Source organism: Solanum lycopersicum, chromosome 3 (genome assembly GCF_036512215.1).
Source record: "Solanum lycopersicum chromosome 3, SLM_r2.1".
NCBI classification, from domain to species: domain Eukaryota; kingdom Viridiplantae; phylum Streptophyta; class Magnoliopsida; order Solanales; family Solanaceae; genus Solanum; species Solanum lycopersicum.
In genome coordinates, this window is record NC_090802.1 from 59,839,504 (window position 1) to 59,855,885 (window position 16,382).

Genomic DNA, 16,382 nt, shown 5'->3' on the forward strand with positions numbered 1-16,382 from the left:
GTCCAGAGTTTCTGATTATTTGTCATATTTTATTACGTTATATATGAATACAAAAATATATAAAATTTTTATCTATAAATATATTTTTTAAGGTTGACTTAATTGTAAATGAAGTGAAAATTACGAGAGATTAGAGTCGAGGGGTGACAAATGTCTGCTTAATTTTTTCTATTTTTTTTTTTCATCTTTTGATTAGAACAAAATGAATGAAAAAATTGTAATGAAGTGAGTCTGAATATTTACCAATATTTTTTTCCTGGTTATAAAAATGACAAATATTTAATTCTTAAATAACAGAACCGACTATTTAGTACTTTTTAAATTTAAAATAATACCTGTAAAATGATTTATTGAAAAATCGAAATGGTCCCTCAAAGAACCCTAATTTCACCATTCTGACCCTTTCTCTTCTACTATTTCCCCTATCCGAAATCTCACCTTCTATCTCTCCCTTTCGGAAAGCATTGTTATCTGAAGAAACAGATAAAGCTTTTCTTTTCTCCTCGGAAAACCAATTCGTCACCGCCAAACTCGCCGGAGAAACCCTTCTTTAGGTTACACGTATTTGTCTTGCGCTGTAAGCAGTCATCTTCTTCAATGCTATTGCAAATTTGTGTTTATATTTTCTTATTGAGCCTTAAACTTTTGTTTTGAAATGGAATTGTGGTCCCGAAAGAGGTTGGAGTTAGAATTACGGTGAGCTAGATGGATATGTATGAAGCCTCTTTAGTATTCCCCTTTTAGGGAATGAATTGTAACCTCTTTAATCTGTTTCTTGGGAAAGGGGAAGTATGTTTCTTATTTTTGGTTGCAAGGATTTAATCTTTACTTCAATTTATGGATTATCTTGGTATTTGTATGATTGCTTGTCTTTTTATTTCGTGTTTCTTAAAAAAGAGTATATCTTTGTGGTTGGGTGCTGTGTGGCGTCCATTATCTTTGATTGTCTTGCTCTCTATGATACTTCATGTAAATCGGGTTGAATTTGTGAGTGGTTTTCTCTTCTACTAATAATTGAGATATATATCTTTGTGTTGTGATGTGTCCCTATACTATGTTGTTATTGTAGCTCTAGGGGAAGTAATGATCTTGCTTGCTAGATGATTGCACGTGCAAGGTGGAGATAATGGCATTGGCAACCCATCAATTGCAGGTAAATGGACAATGATCCAATTCCATTGTCAAATTCCCATGGCATCATGCTTTGTAAGCTTGAAGTAGGAAATTTCTATTTGATTTATTGGACTTGAAGTCAAGTCCATATCATATTTATATGGTGCAATCTTCTCTATATTAATGAAAGAAGTTTCTACGCATTGCCTACTACACATTCTCTGAAGCTAGATTTTTGTGAGCTTGTTCAGTGGAATTCTCGTACACCTGTTAATAGTGTTGAATTGTCTTTGGACTATGTTCGCTCCTTAGTTTTAGCATAGGCATACATGTACTGGTGCTAAAAATGTATTTTCATTGTCTTTTGTGTTGGAGCTAACATATTTGGTATGTTTTGTAATTTGGCATCTTCTTGATCTCCTGCAATGAAAATATCTAACTTTATAAAACAAATGTTCCTATGAATTGCCCCTACCCTCTAGGAATTGTTCCCTAATTAGATGATGAAACATATGAATCGTTTCTTTGTTTTTAATGGTAAGACAATCCTGTAGAGCAGCTGGCTTTGTTTGTTCGGAATACAAGCATTGTAATTTAATTGTCACACAGGAGATTAATTGATGTTTCTTCCTGTAGATAAAGCTTTCTGTCATTTGATGTTAGTGCGCTGCCTTGGTGATTAGCTGTTGTACTCTGCTTAAATCATGTTCTTTTAAATTTTTACATTCATCTATGTAACGAGATTCAGAGTCTGTTGATAAGTTCATAAACATGATTTCATTTTTTGTCTGACTTACTTACTCAAGTACTTCATCTACATCAAGTTTCCTGTCCGCGTTGACGATGTCAGATGTACTTCATATTAGAAAAGTTGGGTCATACAATTACTTTGCTGCCATTTTCCGACTTCACTATTTCATCATATAATGATTGTGACTATTTTTAATAGTGGCTAATAGGAGAAATATCATCTTACTGTCTTTTTCTGTTTGCTGAAGAAGTGTCTCCATTGAAGCCTGCAATTTCCTCAATTGTATTAAGTAGACATGTTTTTACTTGTAGGGTTCTTATAGAACATGTCCTTCGAGTTCTTCTTGGACTACTGCGAACAAATTGAGACATTCTGTAACAAAAATTCCCGTTGGCCAGAAAGATAATTTTATCTCACTGAAGTGCAAATCCTGTTTGAGGTATAATCTTGTATCCTCCATTGACCTTTTGTTCTTGGTGTGCAATTTATGTTCGCATTTATGGTCTTAACTTTTACAGTCCTTTCCAGCTTTTAATAATGACAACACAAAAAAAGAAGCGACTAAAGTCAAGGAGTTGGTGATGATGGACTAGTCTTCTCTTTTGAATGAGCAGTTATATGAAGATTCTTTCTGATTAAGTATAAGGTTTCATTGATAAAGGCAAAAGGCCAACTTGGCCGTATACAAAGGGTATACCAAAAAAGGAGGAGCCTACAATATAAAGATTTTTTTAGAAGTAATAAAACGAATATTTAGCTTTTCTATTGTTTTTCTAAAGAAATAAACATAGTAAAATTTTTAGTCTGTGTAGTTCCAGTCAGATGTAAATATATAATAAAACCGACAACATCATACAATGTAGTCTCGTAAAGTGGGGCCTGGGAGGGTAGAGTATACACAAACCTTGCCCCTCCCTCGGAATGGCTGTTTCCGATCGATCCTGGCTAAGGGAATAAGAAACTAGATAACAGTGTAAATATATAATAAATCTTGGTCTACTAATTACTCCATGAAGAAATTCTTGCTTCTTGCTTTTTTTTGTTGGCTGGAGGCTGTAATGGATAGAGTTACACAAAGCATGTAGAAAAATGAGAGATAGGAAAGACTTTGTAGATGTTCTCTTCTTAAATAATAAAAGATTGTATACTGATATGAGTCCAAATTGGAGAGCTCAAACCCAAATCTGATGAAATCCTGCATGAAGAAAATATAAATCTCACTGCTGAAACTAGCATTCTTTCCCATGGGATAGGAAATGATGGTGAACTGGAAGAGCTTTAGCTTTCATTATCACTTATTAGTAATTTTGTGGAGTTGCTATTATTTATTTTAATGACTGAGAAAGGGACAGTGGCTCACGGTTCGAAACTTAATGGATAACGAACTGATGACTTATCCCTCTACCCTTCTCCACCTAAATATTACACATTTTTATGTAGAAGAGTTTGAACGCATCTAACCCATACATCTTATCAGTCCCAAGTCCTAGGGGCTTGTGCAGTAGCTATATTTTTTTTTTGTTTCTCCTGGTGTTAATTAAGACATGTTCTAAGGCACTGAGAATGGATTGAAGATCAGAGTACAAATTCTCCCCCAAACTAATTGCGTTGATTTTGAAAAAAAGATCCAACCTGATCCATCCAAGCAGCAGTCACCTATGCAGCAATCCACGGAGATGATCTATTGTTCTTTGATTATTGTCATGCAATCATCTTGTATATGAGAAGGACAACACTATAGATTTAGAATATAATTGATCAATATGCCTGTGCTGATGCCGTTTCCACCCTTCTTATTGTACATATCTCTCTTGGTTGTAGTGTGATAAAGTTGAGAAAGGGAGAGGGGGCTGACGGAGTTTGTTTTTGTGGGAAAGAATATGGTAGTACTTTTGATCATTTCTTCAGTCTTGATTTGGGTGACCCCTTCTCAGCTACTCCATAATTTGTTCCTCAAATTCTTCCCTATGGCTATGGACCTGCAGACTTTCTTAATTGAACTTCTAATCAGTTTTTTAAATTTCATTTGCTTATAGATATGTGTGTGTTCTCAGCTTTTTAGATAAAGTTCCTTATTTTCACTTCCACATATTTCCATTAATATTAAAAAAAAAATTACCCAACAAACTCTGAAAGAGCAACCTTTTCATCATTCCTTAATACAAAACTTGAGTTTGCTTTCTCTTACTGTCATACTTAACTCTGATCTGACATATCAGATGCTTATTTACCATCTACACTTGAACGTCAATGGTACCAAGCAACCTGATCGATAACAAAAAACATGGCGGCCTACAGATAAGTAGCTGGAAAACGCTTACATGCTGAAGGTAGGTCTTCATCTGTGCTAGCAAATTAGGAGTTGCCAAGCCATCTGTCAAGTTTTCTGTCAGGCCATTGTAGGGCTTAAAGAAAATCAGAGGTCTCTGCGTTTAGCCTGGTGATAGGTTGATCCATTCCTTATGGAATTTCTCACTGTAGGTTTCTGCCAAGCAACAACCTCTAAAATAATAATGTAATTTTTCTTCTTAAAAAAAAAAGAATGGCCATTTCTACTGAGGGCCACTTCTCTGTGTTCAATTGCCCAGAAAGATGCTACCCTAGTGTACATATTGCACGTGTGCAGTATGAAATCTGGATTACTGATTGTGTTTTATGAGTTCACATTAGTTATTCTAGATTGTATTAAGTCTGTTCCACGCATGGTACTGCATATGTGATTGATCAAGTAATTTGATTCCAGAATAGGGGTTCCTTTCATCCTTAAACCTAAAGGAAAATCCTTGAAGATCTCTGCTTTCAAGAGCAACAGCCAAAATGAGTCTGGAGGCAGAGCTAGTGGGTCAAAATCACTGAAGAGCTCAGTAAAACTTTCGTATGTGCCACATGAGAGTGAAGAAACCTCTGTGGAATCTCCAAGGGCACAGAATGTTCCCATTTCTTACTCTGCGGGAACAGATGAGACTACAAATTATTTTGCCAAAAATATATTTAAGAGCTGGTTAACATTGTTGCGTTCACCTTCACCGAATCAAGTTACAAATCAAACTGTGGAAGAGCCATATACCATGGAAACTTCAGAAACACAAAAGATGATACAAGAGAAAGAAAGAGTTCATGTCTTGAAGGCTGTCTGGTGCTTCTTTCTGAGTTTGGATGCAACAATAAAGATACCTGTATTGACATTGTAAGTATCGTTAGTCTCAATATCTTGTTACTTGTGTCCATTTACTACCTGTTTTGTCCATCCTCTCTCTCTCTCTATGTTTATATGTTATTTTTCTGTCAGATCTTTATTATCTTAAGTTGGGGGAGTTTCTCCCTGTTATGTGGTGTTTCATTCTACTTGATATGTTTGTTCACCCATTGATTTTTGGGTTTGAGATGTTGCATGGACATTCGACATGTCTTCTGCAATCTGCTTTTTGTTCTGGTGATGTTTATTAATAGTGGATAGGGCTACAATAGGAAGAGGTATGCTGATGGTGGAAGGGAAGTTCCCTTTTGCACCAATTTGTGTACAGATTTTCTTAATGATTTCAAATATTTCCTGAATATATGCAAACGATCTGCTATTTTGGTTTACAGCCGAGCTCCTGAACATTTTGTTTTTTAAAAGTAAAAGAATGTCTCTTCCATTCAAAAAATGGAGCTTTGAGCATTCTGGACTTTATGGCTGTGAATAGAAAATTGTTGCTTTGCTATTATGTCTGTTGTTATTTATCCAAAAGTTGCAAAATGTTTTTATAGTAAAATTTAAGGAATAGAATGGCTCTTTTGTTTTATAGCTTTCATTGTGATCCTGCATATTAGATATTTATACTGCGTATTCTCTCACTTTGCAGTGTTCCCCTGTATCTTGCTGTTACTTTAGTATATGGAGCGGAAGTATCTAAAGAATTGACCCCTCTGTGGATTCTTGGACCATTGATTGTTGCTTTGTATGTTAAGATGCTACGGGGCATTTGTGCACTCTATGTATTCAGCTTCAAGCAGACGGTTAATGTGGTCAAGAACTTGCCTACGTATTCCTTGTTAGCTTATGACTATATTGTTCGTGGGAAGCTTAAAGAATATATTAGAATGCGTTTACTGCAACCGTTCATAGATATAAAGAACTTGGACTACAAAGAGGCAGCAAAAAGAAAGGCAAAGGATATAGAAGTGTACTTGGTGGAGAAGTACCTGGACTTTGTTGAATCGATATGGCCATATTACTGCAGGACCATCAGGTTTCTGAAGAGGGCAAATTTAATCTAGGTCTAAAACTATTATAATTTTGCACAATATTCTGTCAACGGAAAAGCACATTCAAATGCGGAATATTTTTTTGTTTAGTCTTCTCCTTTACTTCTTTTTGTATAATTTTTTGTAAGCAGTGTCTTAGGAATTGTCTGTTGAGAATCCCCAGTTTGGGCTGGGGTTCTCCTCTGAGAGCAGAAAGACATTTTTATGTAAAACTTAGCTGACATGTGAAGTCAGTTGCATGCGTTTTTGTTGTGGACGTGTTTTGGTCTTATAACTCGTCGTATCCGAGTCTGCAGCTACTCCCCCTCAGTTCTCCCAGATTGACAGATTCAGCTGCGACATTGAAGTGATTGCATAATCTCTTAGTTGTTTTTTCTTCTTCTTTTCATTAAACATCCAAACACCAAATCACATTCATACTCCCCATCCAATTTCAATATAAATGAAGACTCTTAGTGGTAAGAAACAATTAGTTAGCCCAAATATCAAATTATTCGATCTATGTATTCAAGAGTATACGGGATTAGTTATATCAAGTCTTAAATATGTCATTTATTCAATTTTCTCTTGTAGATATTATCAAAAGAGTTTGTTCAAAGTCATATAAGAGTAACATGTAACACGAAAGCCACTGTGAGAAACATCGTATGCGGACAAAAAATGAATGAGATTATCACAACTTATAATGTCTAAAATGCCAAATGTCGAGCCGCATTTTGGGTTGAAGTGGCACACTTTGTTTTGTTAATTTTCCAGATGAAATATTGGCAGCTGAATTCTCTTTCTTGAAGGTACCAACTACTTTCTATTTCTATTTTTTCTTTAGAATAATCATAATTAATGAACTAAAAAGCAACTTTATATAAATTACTGGTTGAAATCTAAATTTGCAATTTAAGGGAAATATGCTTTCTAAAAGATCTTAAGATCTATAATTAAGGGTGAATTAATTTCATTTATTCCACTACTCTCTTTTGTAATAAGTGTTACACTTCACATAGTGTTAAGTACATATTCTAAAATCGACTTGTAATGCCAAAAATATTGTGGAAGTTTGAATTTGGAACTTATGAGACTGCGTTTTGCTCAATTCACGCACTAAGATACAACTTAGCTAACTAGCTGCACGAAAAAAGAAAAAAGCAATGACCAAATTGGTACCTAATTAGCGTAATGAAACATTACCTAATACTTTCCTACAATCTCAAATTATTTACGGTGTTTACTCTTTACACGTCTCTTACGAAAATATTAATTAAGAAATATATATGCTATTGTATCCTAAATTCAGTATCTTTCTTTGATCGGTCCCACCTAGTGATTATTCTGCTAACATAAAGTCAACTCCTTGATTAAGGAGAAGGCTAGCACTTAAAATTCAACACCTGATGTTGATCAGGGACAAAACTAGGGTTTTGGTTATGGAATCGTTAAATATAATAACTTTTAGTTTTGATTCAAATTTTATATTTATTTTTTTATAAAAATGATATTTATATTACTCAAGAACATAAAATTAAATTTTTTCCAAGACCAAAGTATTTCAAATTCTAAATCTACATATCGACAAGCCGAATTGATATGCAATTACATTTTTAGTTTCCCATCCGTTGTTTGATACCTCACATTAGAGTCTGACAAAATTTGAATTCGCGCCAAGAAGTCACACAGTGGGGATAAGTGCTTCCTAACAAAGGAGATAGCGAGCGACTTCATACCCAAAGAGGTGCGAATCCGAAACCTCTTGGTTAAGGTCGGAGTACCCTTGGTTACATTAGTGTACCTTATTCGACACAAAAAGCTCAAAACTTATTGAGTTTGATTTCTATATCGCGACAATAAATATAAAATATTAAACTCAAAAACTTCAAATTAAAAGGTGTTTAAAATTAACAAACTTCATATCCTAGCTTCACCTATTTCACCTATTGACTAGCCGAATTGATATGCAGTTCCATTAGTGTACTTTATTCAACATAAAAAGCTCAAAGTTTATTGAGCTCAATTTCTTTATTGTGATAATAAATTAAAATTGTCGAACCATTAAACACTTAAAATACTACATGTGACCACTTATAACAAAAAAAGAAAACCACTAGTTAAGTTTGATTACATGCTAGAACACATTCGGTTCTCTCCTATCTATGTGATATTTTTCGAAATTTGAAATTTAAGCAAGTATTTTCTGACTATAAAATATTCACGTATCTTTTAAAATATTTTAAATTGTCAATTATTATTATTTTGTAGTACTCTTTTATTTAGCTTTCAGATATGTAAATTTTATTTAAAAAACTTAAAAGTTCCATATATCCAAAATTTGATGATCAAAATTAAAATACTTGACTTCTGAAATTCAAATCAGGCCACACAAATTAAAATAGAGAAAGTATTATATAATATTTATAATTCAAATCAGGCCACACAAATTAAAATAGAGAAAGTATTATATATTATTTATATACAAGTGAAATTCAAATCTACTAATTCCATGGAGTGGATTGATTTATTTGTAATAAATATATGAGATATTCCCTCAAATGTCAATGAATCACAAATAATATTTTCTTTCTCCATCATGAAAAAAAGTCTACCATTTTGAACAAAAAATAATAATTAGGTTGTTGTTATCTCCCTAATAGTGTGAGTAGTGACTATTTTGCTTTTAAATTAATCAATGTATTGCACCTTCTCTGTTGGATTTATATCCTTTAATTTGTGAACCATAGTCTTTATAAGTCAATGTCAATTATCCCTTCATTCATTCTTAATTCTAGAGTTGGTGTGGCTTCATTCTATTTGTTTCTCTTCAGGTGGAACCTTGCACAAAAAAATACACAAATTGAACAAAGCCAAGTAAATAAAACCATATTATACTCTAAATGTCCAAAGGTGGTTGGATCACACCCTTTTTTTCTAATCTTTTACCTTGCCCTTCACGCGATAAAATTCTTGATATTTGCATAAAAAATATGGTTATGTTTTTTTTAATATACATGTTATCACTAAACTATATTATAGGTAAAATATTGGCTAATCAGTAAATTTTTGGTTTAACAAATATAGAAATCATATTTGTATGCTATAGTTATTTATAGTTTGGATAAATGCGTTTAATAACAAATTTTACGTTTGCTATGACTATTATGTATATTTTGGTATATTTATGCAAAAGAATCAATTATACAAGTATATATTTGGAATCTGTATACAAAAAATATTTTTTTTTTGTGTAATTTTTGTTTGTATACAGCGAGAAAGAGAGAAAGACAAAAGAAAACTGGACGTGGAGAATTGTATTGTATAATTATAAGTGCATGGAACGAAAATATATGTATTTATATTGTATCTACAATTTCGTCTCGCTTTATACAAACACAAACACAATTTATACCTTTGAGTTTGTATAAAATGAGCGTGGCGAGCGGGATTAGGAGAGTAGCGAGCGAGATATCTGGGGAGAGAGTCGAACGAAAAGATATGTATATATATATAAAAATTTCTTTCACTTTATAAAAACACAAACATATTTTATACATGTATGTTTGTATAAAGTGAGAGAGACGAAAAAAGAGTGATGAATGAGAAAATGTTTGCTACGAATTAAAATTAAATAAAACTGTGATTATAACATTTAATTTTATTAAGTAATTTACTATTTTATACCATTACCCCTAAATTCTATCACCTCTACAATTTTGGTCGGGGAGACATTGTTTTAGGCTTTTAGCTACACATTCAGTAGTTTGATTCGAACTTTGTTACTTTGTGTTAAAATAATTTTTTTTGATGTGCATAAATCATTTATCTAGAACTCAATAAGGAAAAATTCCAAAAAGGTTATGATGTAGTAATTTTCCCAACTTTAGGTATAAGATTAGAAGTAGTATTTTTTTTTACTATCTAAAATTTAAAGAGCTTTTAAGTACAAATATCTACATTAATTAATTCTATATCAACAAAAATATTATATATTTTTAATTCATGTACAAGATTTCAGTCCCTATCAAAAGATTTTTCCCTACCTCACTATTACCAAATATTATGCAATTAATTGGAGGTAATAATGGATGTGTCTTTTCTGAAAATATGTGATTAAACACTTTGGTTATATGATCAAGCAAAGTAAATGTTTGCTTTGTTTACTAGTTTCGATAGGACAACCGTTGGCGAGCTAAAAGCTCAGGTTCGGTCGAACTCAATAATTTTGTTCAAACAGTAAATTTGTGTTAAGTTTAAAATCTAGATAAATTTAAAATTTTCTGACTCTGGCACTGTGTAAGCAAAAACCTCAAAGCTAATTGTTATTGTCAACGAGATATCCCCGTGTAAAGTAACTAATCACTTGTCTTCATATGCTTGTGTTCTTCTTAGTCAAGAATAATCCACTAATTTTTTTTATATTTTCTTCAAATTTAACCCTTAATAATAGGCCTAATTGGAAAAATAAACAAATATTAACATTCTTTGATCATAATACAACCAAAAATAGTTCACATGGTCATTTGGTTGTTTTGAATTTTAAAAGCATTAAAATCAAACTGCTCCCTCTTATGAGATAATTCAAATGTGGTTGCTCTGCTCTTCTGTTTTCTAGTTGTTTTTAAATGTGGTATTAGGTCAGATTTGGTTAAAGGGTTGAGAATAATTTCATGCAAATTTCCAATCATAAGTTAACACATAATTATACCAAATTATGAAAAATTGATAGGCTCAAGTTAAATAGAACAACTTGAAAGTTTTTTTTGTCTAGGTACTATAGTATCACGCGGTTATGGAACTTTAAAATTTGTTTTCTTTAACTAGTAAGGACTCGCCCTTCGATATCGTGTGAGGTAGGCTCTCAACGTTTCAAGATCATTATAGAGATATCAACATTAATATGGCTGAGTACATAATACATGTAAGATGTCAGATAGGATATCGTTACTTGTCACTATGCCTAGATATTTAGTTTCAAACATAATTAGGGGAGATAAAGAACAACAAGCTAGATGGTGTATTGCAAATTATATAATGGAGTTATACCAATTAATTTGACAAAAAGGGTGAAGCTTAAATGACCACATCTCTTCATTAAAAAAAAAAAAAAAAGAGAAGTCAAACATGATCTGATCTTTTTGCAATAAATTCCAAAAGATTTTCATTTTTCATAACATTCTTTCTATTTACTCCTTTCATTTAAAATGAATGAACTTATTTGATGCGTAGTTTTAAAAAATAAAGAAGATTTTATTAATTTTGTGATTTTAAAGTAAATTTATGTCGAATATATTAAAATATCATTTAATTTTATAATTTTAAAAATATATTATGAAAAATTAAAATTAAAAGATTACCAATTTCTTTTTTTAAAAATAAATTAAAAAAATTCATTCTTTTTTAAACGGAAATATTATCTGATTCAAGAATTTCAATCAACTTGACTTAAGAGGGCCCTCAATAGTTAGAGCTCTAGGGAAAGGCCCATTTTATTTTATTTTAATAGAGTAAGGTCCACTTTTCTTGATTGTTTTTGCAGGAGCAAGTGGGACTCTTTCCCATAGCTTTTTTGTTAATATTTTTTCAACTTAGCAATCACAACATCTTATCTTCATACATTTCATCATCTTTAAAGCTACTAACACATGCTCCATAATTCTATGATTGCCCTGCCCTCAAACCAAAAAGTAAAAATAAAATAAAACAAGGTTACAATAACATCACACATTTTACCTAGAACTTGGAAAGTGAAGGAACACTACTAAAAATCATTGTTTTTCCACTCAAAAATATTCCGTGGCTATTTCCATAGATATTTTGATTAAATCAACGTGATAAGATAAAAAAAAAAATAGTAATTGTTTCATATGGAAAAAATAAGGAAGTTTCCCGCTATGCATTTTATAGCGAGTTTGTTCGATGAAAAAACCAATTTTTTATAGCACAAATTTTCTACCGATCTGAGATGAGAAATAACTTTGTTTCTAGTTGTGGAAATAGTCATATGGTAACACTAAAAAACTATTATTAAACTCAGAAAACTTTTCATGCTGATTGTCATCAACTTTATTGGAAAGATGATTAGGCAGAACAAACTATTTAAACTCCAAATTCTTTTTTGCCTTGTCAACTTAGGATACTGTTAACATTCCTCCTATCTCTCTTAGCAAATCTTAATAGTTTTCCATTTGAAGTATAAACAGCCCCACAAAAATTTCTTTCATAAATTATGCATTTGTCAATTTAAGTTCACAAGGTTGTGTTCCATTCACAAATATTAACATGGGAAGTGTTCTTTTTTCTCATCTGTTGTTTTTCTTGACAACAGTGAGTGTTGTTCTTGCTGTTTCTTCAGTAGATAGTTCATCTGATTCGTATCGCCTTATGAGAATAAAGTCAGAACTTGTTGATCCATATGGAGTTCTTGAAAACTGGTCTGAAGGGACTAATATGTGTACCTGGAATGGAGTGGCATGTTCAGATGATAAATCTCATATTGTGAGGCTCAATCTTACTAGTTCAGGACTAGAAGGTCAAATATCTCAAGAATTCGCGCATCTTACTTCTCTTCGAGTGATTGATCTTTCGGATAATTTTCTTAATGGAACAATCCCTCCTGCATTTGGAGAGCTTCATAACTTGGAGGAATTGCTTCTGTTCTCTAATTTTCTCAGTGGCGAGATTCCTTTGGAGATCAGTCGTTTGAGGAAGTTGCAAGTTCTTAGAATTGGAGCCAATATGCTGACAGGACAAGTGATACCAGAAATTGGTAAACTTTCTGAGTTGAGAGTGTTGGCTGTTGCTTATTGTCAACTCAGTGGAAAGATACCAAATGAGATTGGTAATTTAAAGCAGCTGATAAATCTTGACTTGCAGCAAAACAGTCTTAGTGGCCCCATACCAGAAGCAATTGGCGGCTGCAAAAATCTTCAAAATTTTGCAGCATCAAATAACAGGATTGAGGGAAAGATTCTTGCCTCAATTGGTCAGCTTGAATCACTCGAAATCTTGAACCTGGCAAACAACAGTTTTTCTGGTTTGATTCCTGTTGAGCTGAGCCATCTTTCCAATTTGAAGTATTTGAACTTGTTTGGCAATGAATTGGAAGGCGAAATCCCTTTCGAGCTTAACAAGTTGGTTCAGCTTGAAACATTGGATTTATCAAACAACAAACTTTCAGGTACCATAAGGCTTCTCAACACTCAGCTGAAGAATCTTGAGACTTTATCACTCTCTGGAAACTTCTTAACCGGAAGCATCCCGAGTAATTTCTGTCTCCGTGATTCAAGTTTAAGCCTACTCATTCTGGCTGACAATAAGCTGTCTGGGAACTTCCCGTTGGAGTTATTGAACTGCATGTCCATACGACAACTGGATCTCTCCGGTAACAGCTTTGGAGGAATGCTGCCACGAGGCCTCGACAGGCTAAAAAGTCTCACAGACCTCTTGCTCAACAATAACAGCTTTACTGGAACTATACCTCCTGAAATAGGAAACTTAACTAACTTGGAAGACTTGTACCTGTTTCAAAACATGCTCTCTGGCGGAATCCCAGTTGAAATAGGAAAGCTTCAAAGGCTGCGTGAACTATACCTCTACGAAAACCAGTTGTCAGGAAGTATTCCAAGAGAGTTGACAAACTGCTCCTGCTTGACAAGCGTTGATTTCTTCGGTAACCAACTTTCAGGACCTATTCCTGATAACATTGGGAGGCTTAAGAATCTTGTTATTCTTCAGCTAAGGCAGAATGAGTTGTCCGGTCCGATTCCATCAAGTTTAGGCTACTGCAGGAAGCTTCAAAAACTGGCTTTGGCTGATAACAAACTTTCAGGATCATTGCCACCAACGTTTCGATTTCTGTCAGAGATGGACCTGATTACTCTTTACAACAATTCCCTTGAAGGTCCACTTCCTGAATCTCTTTCCCTTCTGAAAAATCTCAGCAAAATTAACTTTTCTCACAATAAGTTCAGTGGAAACATTTCCCCTTTAGCTGGTTTAGACTCTCTAACAGCTCTTGACTTAACAAACAACAGTTTCTCTGGTCCTATTCCCTCTAAGCTAGCTTTGTCAAAAAATCTAACCCGTCTTCGCCTTGCTAATAATTTTTTCACTGGACAACTCCCTTCTGAATTCAGACAATTTAAAGATCTCAGGTTTCTAGATTTATCATTCAACAATTTGACAGGAAATCTACCACCATCCCTTGCTGGTCTAAAAAACCTTGGTCATTTTCTCCTTAGCTCTAACCAATTCTCAGGTGAAATTCCCACATGGTTAGGAGGCATAGAAGATCTTGGTGAACTCGATCTTTCGTTCAACAACTTCAGTGGAACAGTTCCAACAGAACTTGGAAACTCTCCAAAACTACTCAAACTTTCTCTGAGTTACAACAGATTATCAGGCCCCATACCACCAGAATTAGGCAATCTCACAAGTCTAAATGTCTTGAATCTTCGAAGAAACAATCTCTCTGGTTCCATCCCTTCAACTCTTTCAAAATGCCAAAAGCTCTATGAACTAAGGCTCTCTGAAAACAACTTAACAGGGTCAATCCCTTACGAACTCGGCTCCTTATCTGAATTACAAGTAATACTAGACCTCAGCCAGAATCACATTTCAGGTGAAATCCCTTCATCACTTGGAAACCTTGTTAAGTTAGAAAGATTGAATCTTTCATTCAATCAACTTCAAGGAAAAGTCCCACAATCACTTGGAAGACTATCAAGTTTACATAGACTGAATCTTTCATATAATCATCTTGAAGGCCAAATCCCTTCCACATTTTCAGGATTCCCACTAAGTTCATTCATGGGAAACAATCATAACCTATGTGGCCCACCATTACTATCTTGTTCTGAATTAAAGGAACATGACAGAATATGGGAGTTGTCAAAAGCAGGTGTTGTAGGGATAACAGTGGCTATTGTGTTAACAGCAACAGTTATATGCATGGTTCTGCTTTATATCATGCTGAGGATTTGGTGCAATTGGAGAAAAGTTACAATTTCTTGCTCAGAGAATGGTGGAATTGAGAGTACAAGTAAACAAGGGGAAAATTGGGTTTATGGAGAAGAGATCAATAGTGGACAATATTGGAATACAACATCATTAGTTTCATCAAAAGAGAAGCAAATATCTAAAGGGACTTGCATGTTTAATCTTAGTGTAAGTTCATCAGATAGCACAGTAAAACCTCTAGTTTAATTTTGTTTTGTTTTTGTCAATTTACTTTGTAAATTTTTTTTTGTGATTCGTTGAGATAATGTGTTTATGTGGGGGGTTTACATGTAAAGAAAAATTACCTTTATGAAAAAAACTCTTATCAATTCAATGACGGTACGCGTGAATCCATGATCTTTCGATTAAATTAAATATTTTATGTATATATTTCTTAGAATTGATCTAATATTATCTGTTGACACTTATCCTTCAAAAAGGCTAGATAATATACTTGGAGTTATTTAATGTAATACTTACTCCTTCGTTAACTTCTATTTATCCAATATGCTATACTTTTATTATATCAAATATTTTTATTTTATTTTATCCTTAATATTAATTGTTATTTCTTAAATAGTTTCTAAAATTGTCTTAAAAAACTAAACATCAATCAATATATATATATATACACATATATATCATAATAGAATACTCATATTAATGAACATAATTTTTTTTTTAATTTTTAATATTACACTCATATTATAAAATTTTAAATCCGACTCTAAGGAGAGACTCACGATTATGAGTAGTGAGATATGTTAATTATATTGTCTACCACATAGTGAAGAAAATTGAAGAGCAAATCGACCGAACCATTTTGTTTTCATTTTCTTAAGGTACTTTTGGGATGGTGTAAACAGTTCATTGGCCAAAATATCAGGCGAAATAATACCTTTTAACATCTTTTTTGAAATTTGATTAGATATGGAAGTTGACAGCATCGAAGGTGGGGTTGTGAGGGCAGAGCCAAAAATGTTAAATAAATATATATTTGTGTAATTTATTATATATTAAAATTATTATAATTACTAGATATGAATTCATAATTTTTTTTAAGAAAAATGAATTTATTCTAAAACATGTTCAAGATTGAACTTATAAAATTAAATTCTAAATTGGCCTTAGTTTGCATGCTTTTCCTTTTAGAAAGTATAAGACGTTGTGTAAAATTGAGAAATGGTGAAAAATAAAGTACACAGAAATAAAAATTCGAATAAAGTTTATTTGTATCTGTTTATATCCAATCTCGTCACCATAAATTTCAAGACTTTCACCTCAGTTT

The 16,382-nt window shown here is 32.9% G+C and overlaps 2 protein-coding genes across 2 annotated transcripts; both read left to right on the forward strand.

Moving 5' to 3' along the window:
• Positions 1-335: 335 nt before the first annotated feature.
• On the forward strand, positions 336-6,386 carry LOC101257648 (uncharacterized). Its single transcript, XM_004236182.5, has 5 exons — positions 336-577; positions 1,070-1,153; positions 2,176-2,303; positions 4,608-5,051; positions 5,710-6,386. The coding sequence occupies exons 2-5, from the start codon at positions 1,127-1,129 to the stop codon at positions 6,122-6,124; spliced, it is 1,014 nt and encodes a 337-aa protein (XP_004236230.2). The 5' UTR covers positions 336-577; positions 1,070-1,126; the 3' UTR covers positions 6,125-6,386.
• Positions 6,387-10,857: 4,471 nt separating this feature from the next.
• On the forward strand, positions 10,858-15,428 carry LOC101257057 (LRR receptor-like serine/threonine-protein kinase GSO1). Its single transcript, XM_004236180.5, has one exon. It carries the CDS (start codon positions 12,377-12,379, stop codon positions 15,299-15,301), a length of 2,925 nt encoding a protein of 974 aa, XP_004236228.1. The 5' UTR covers positions 10,858-12,376; the 3' UTR covers positions 15,302-15,428.
• Positions 15,429-16,382: the final 954 nt, after the last annotated feature.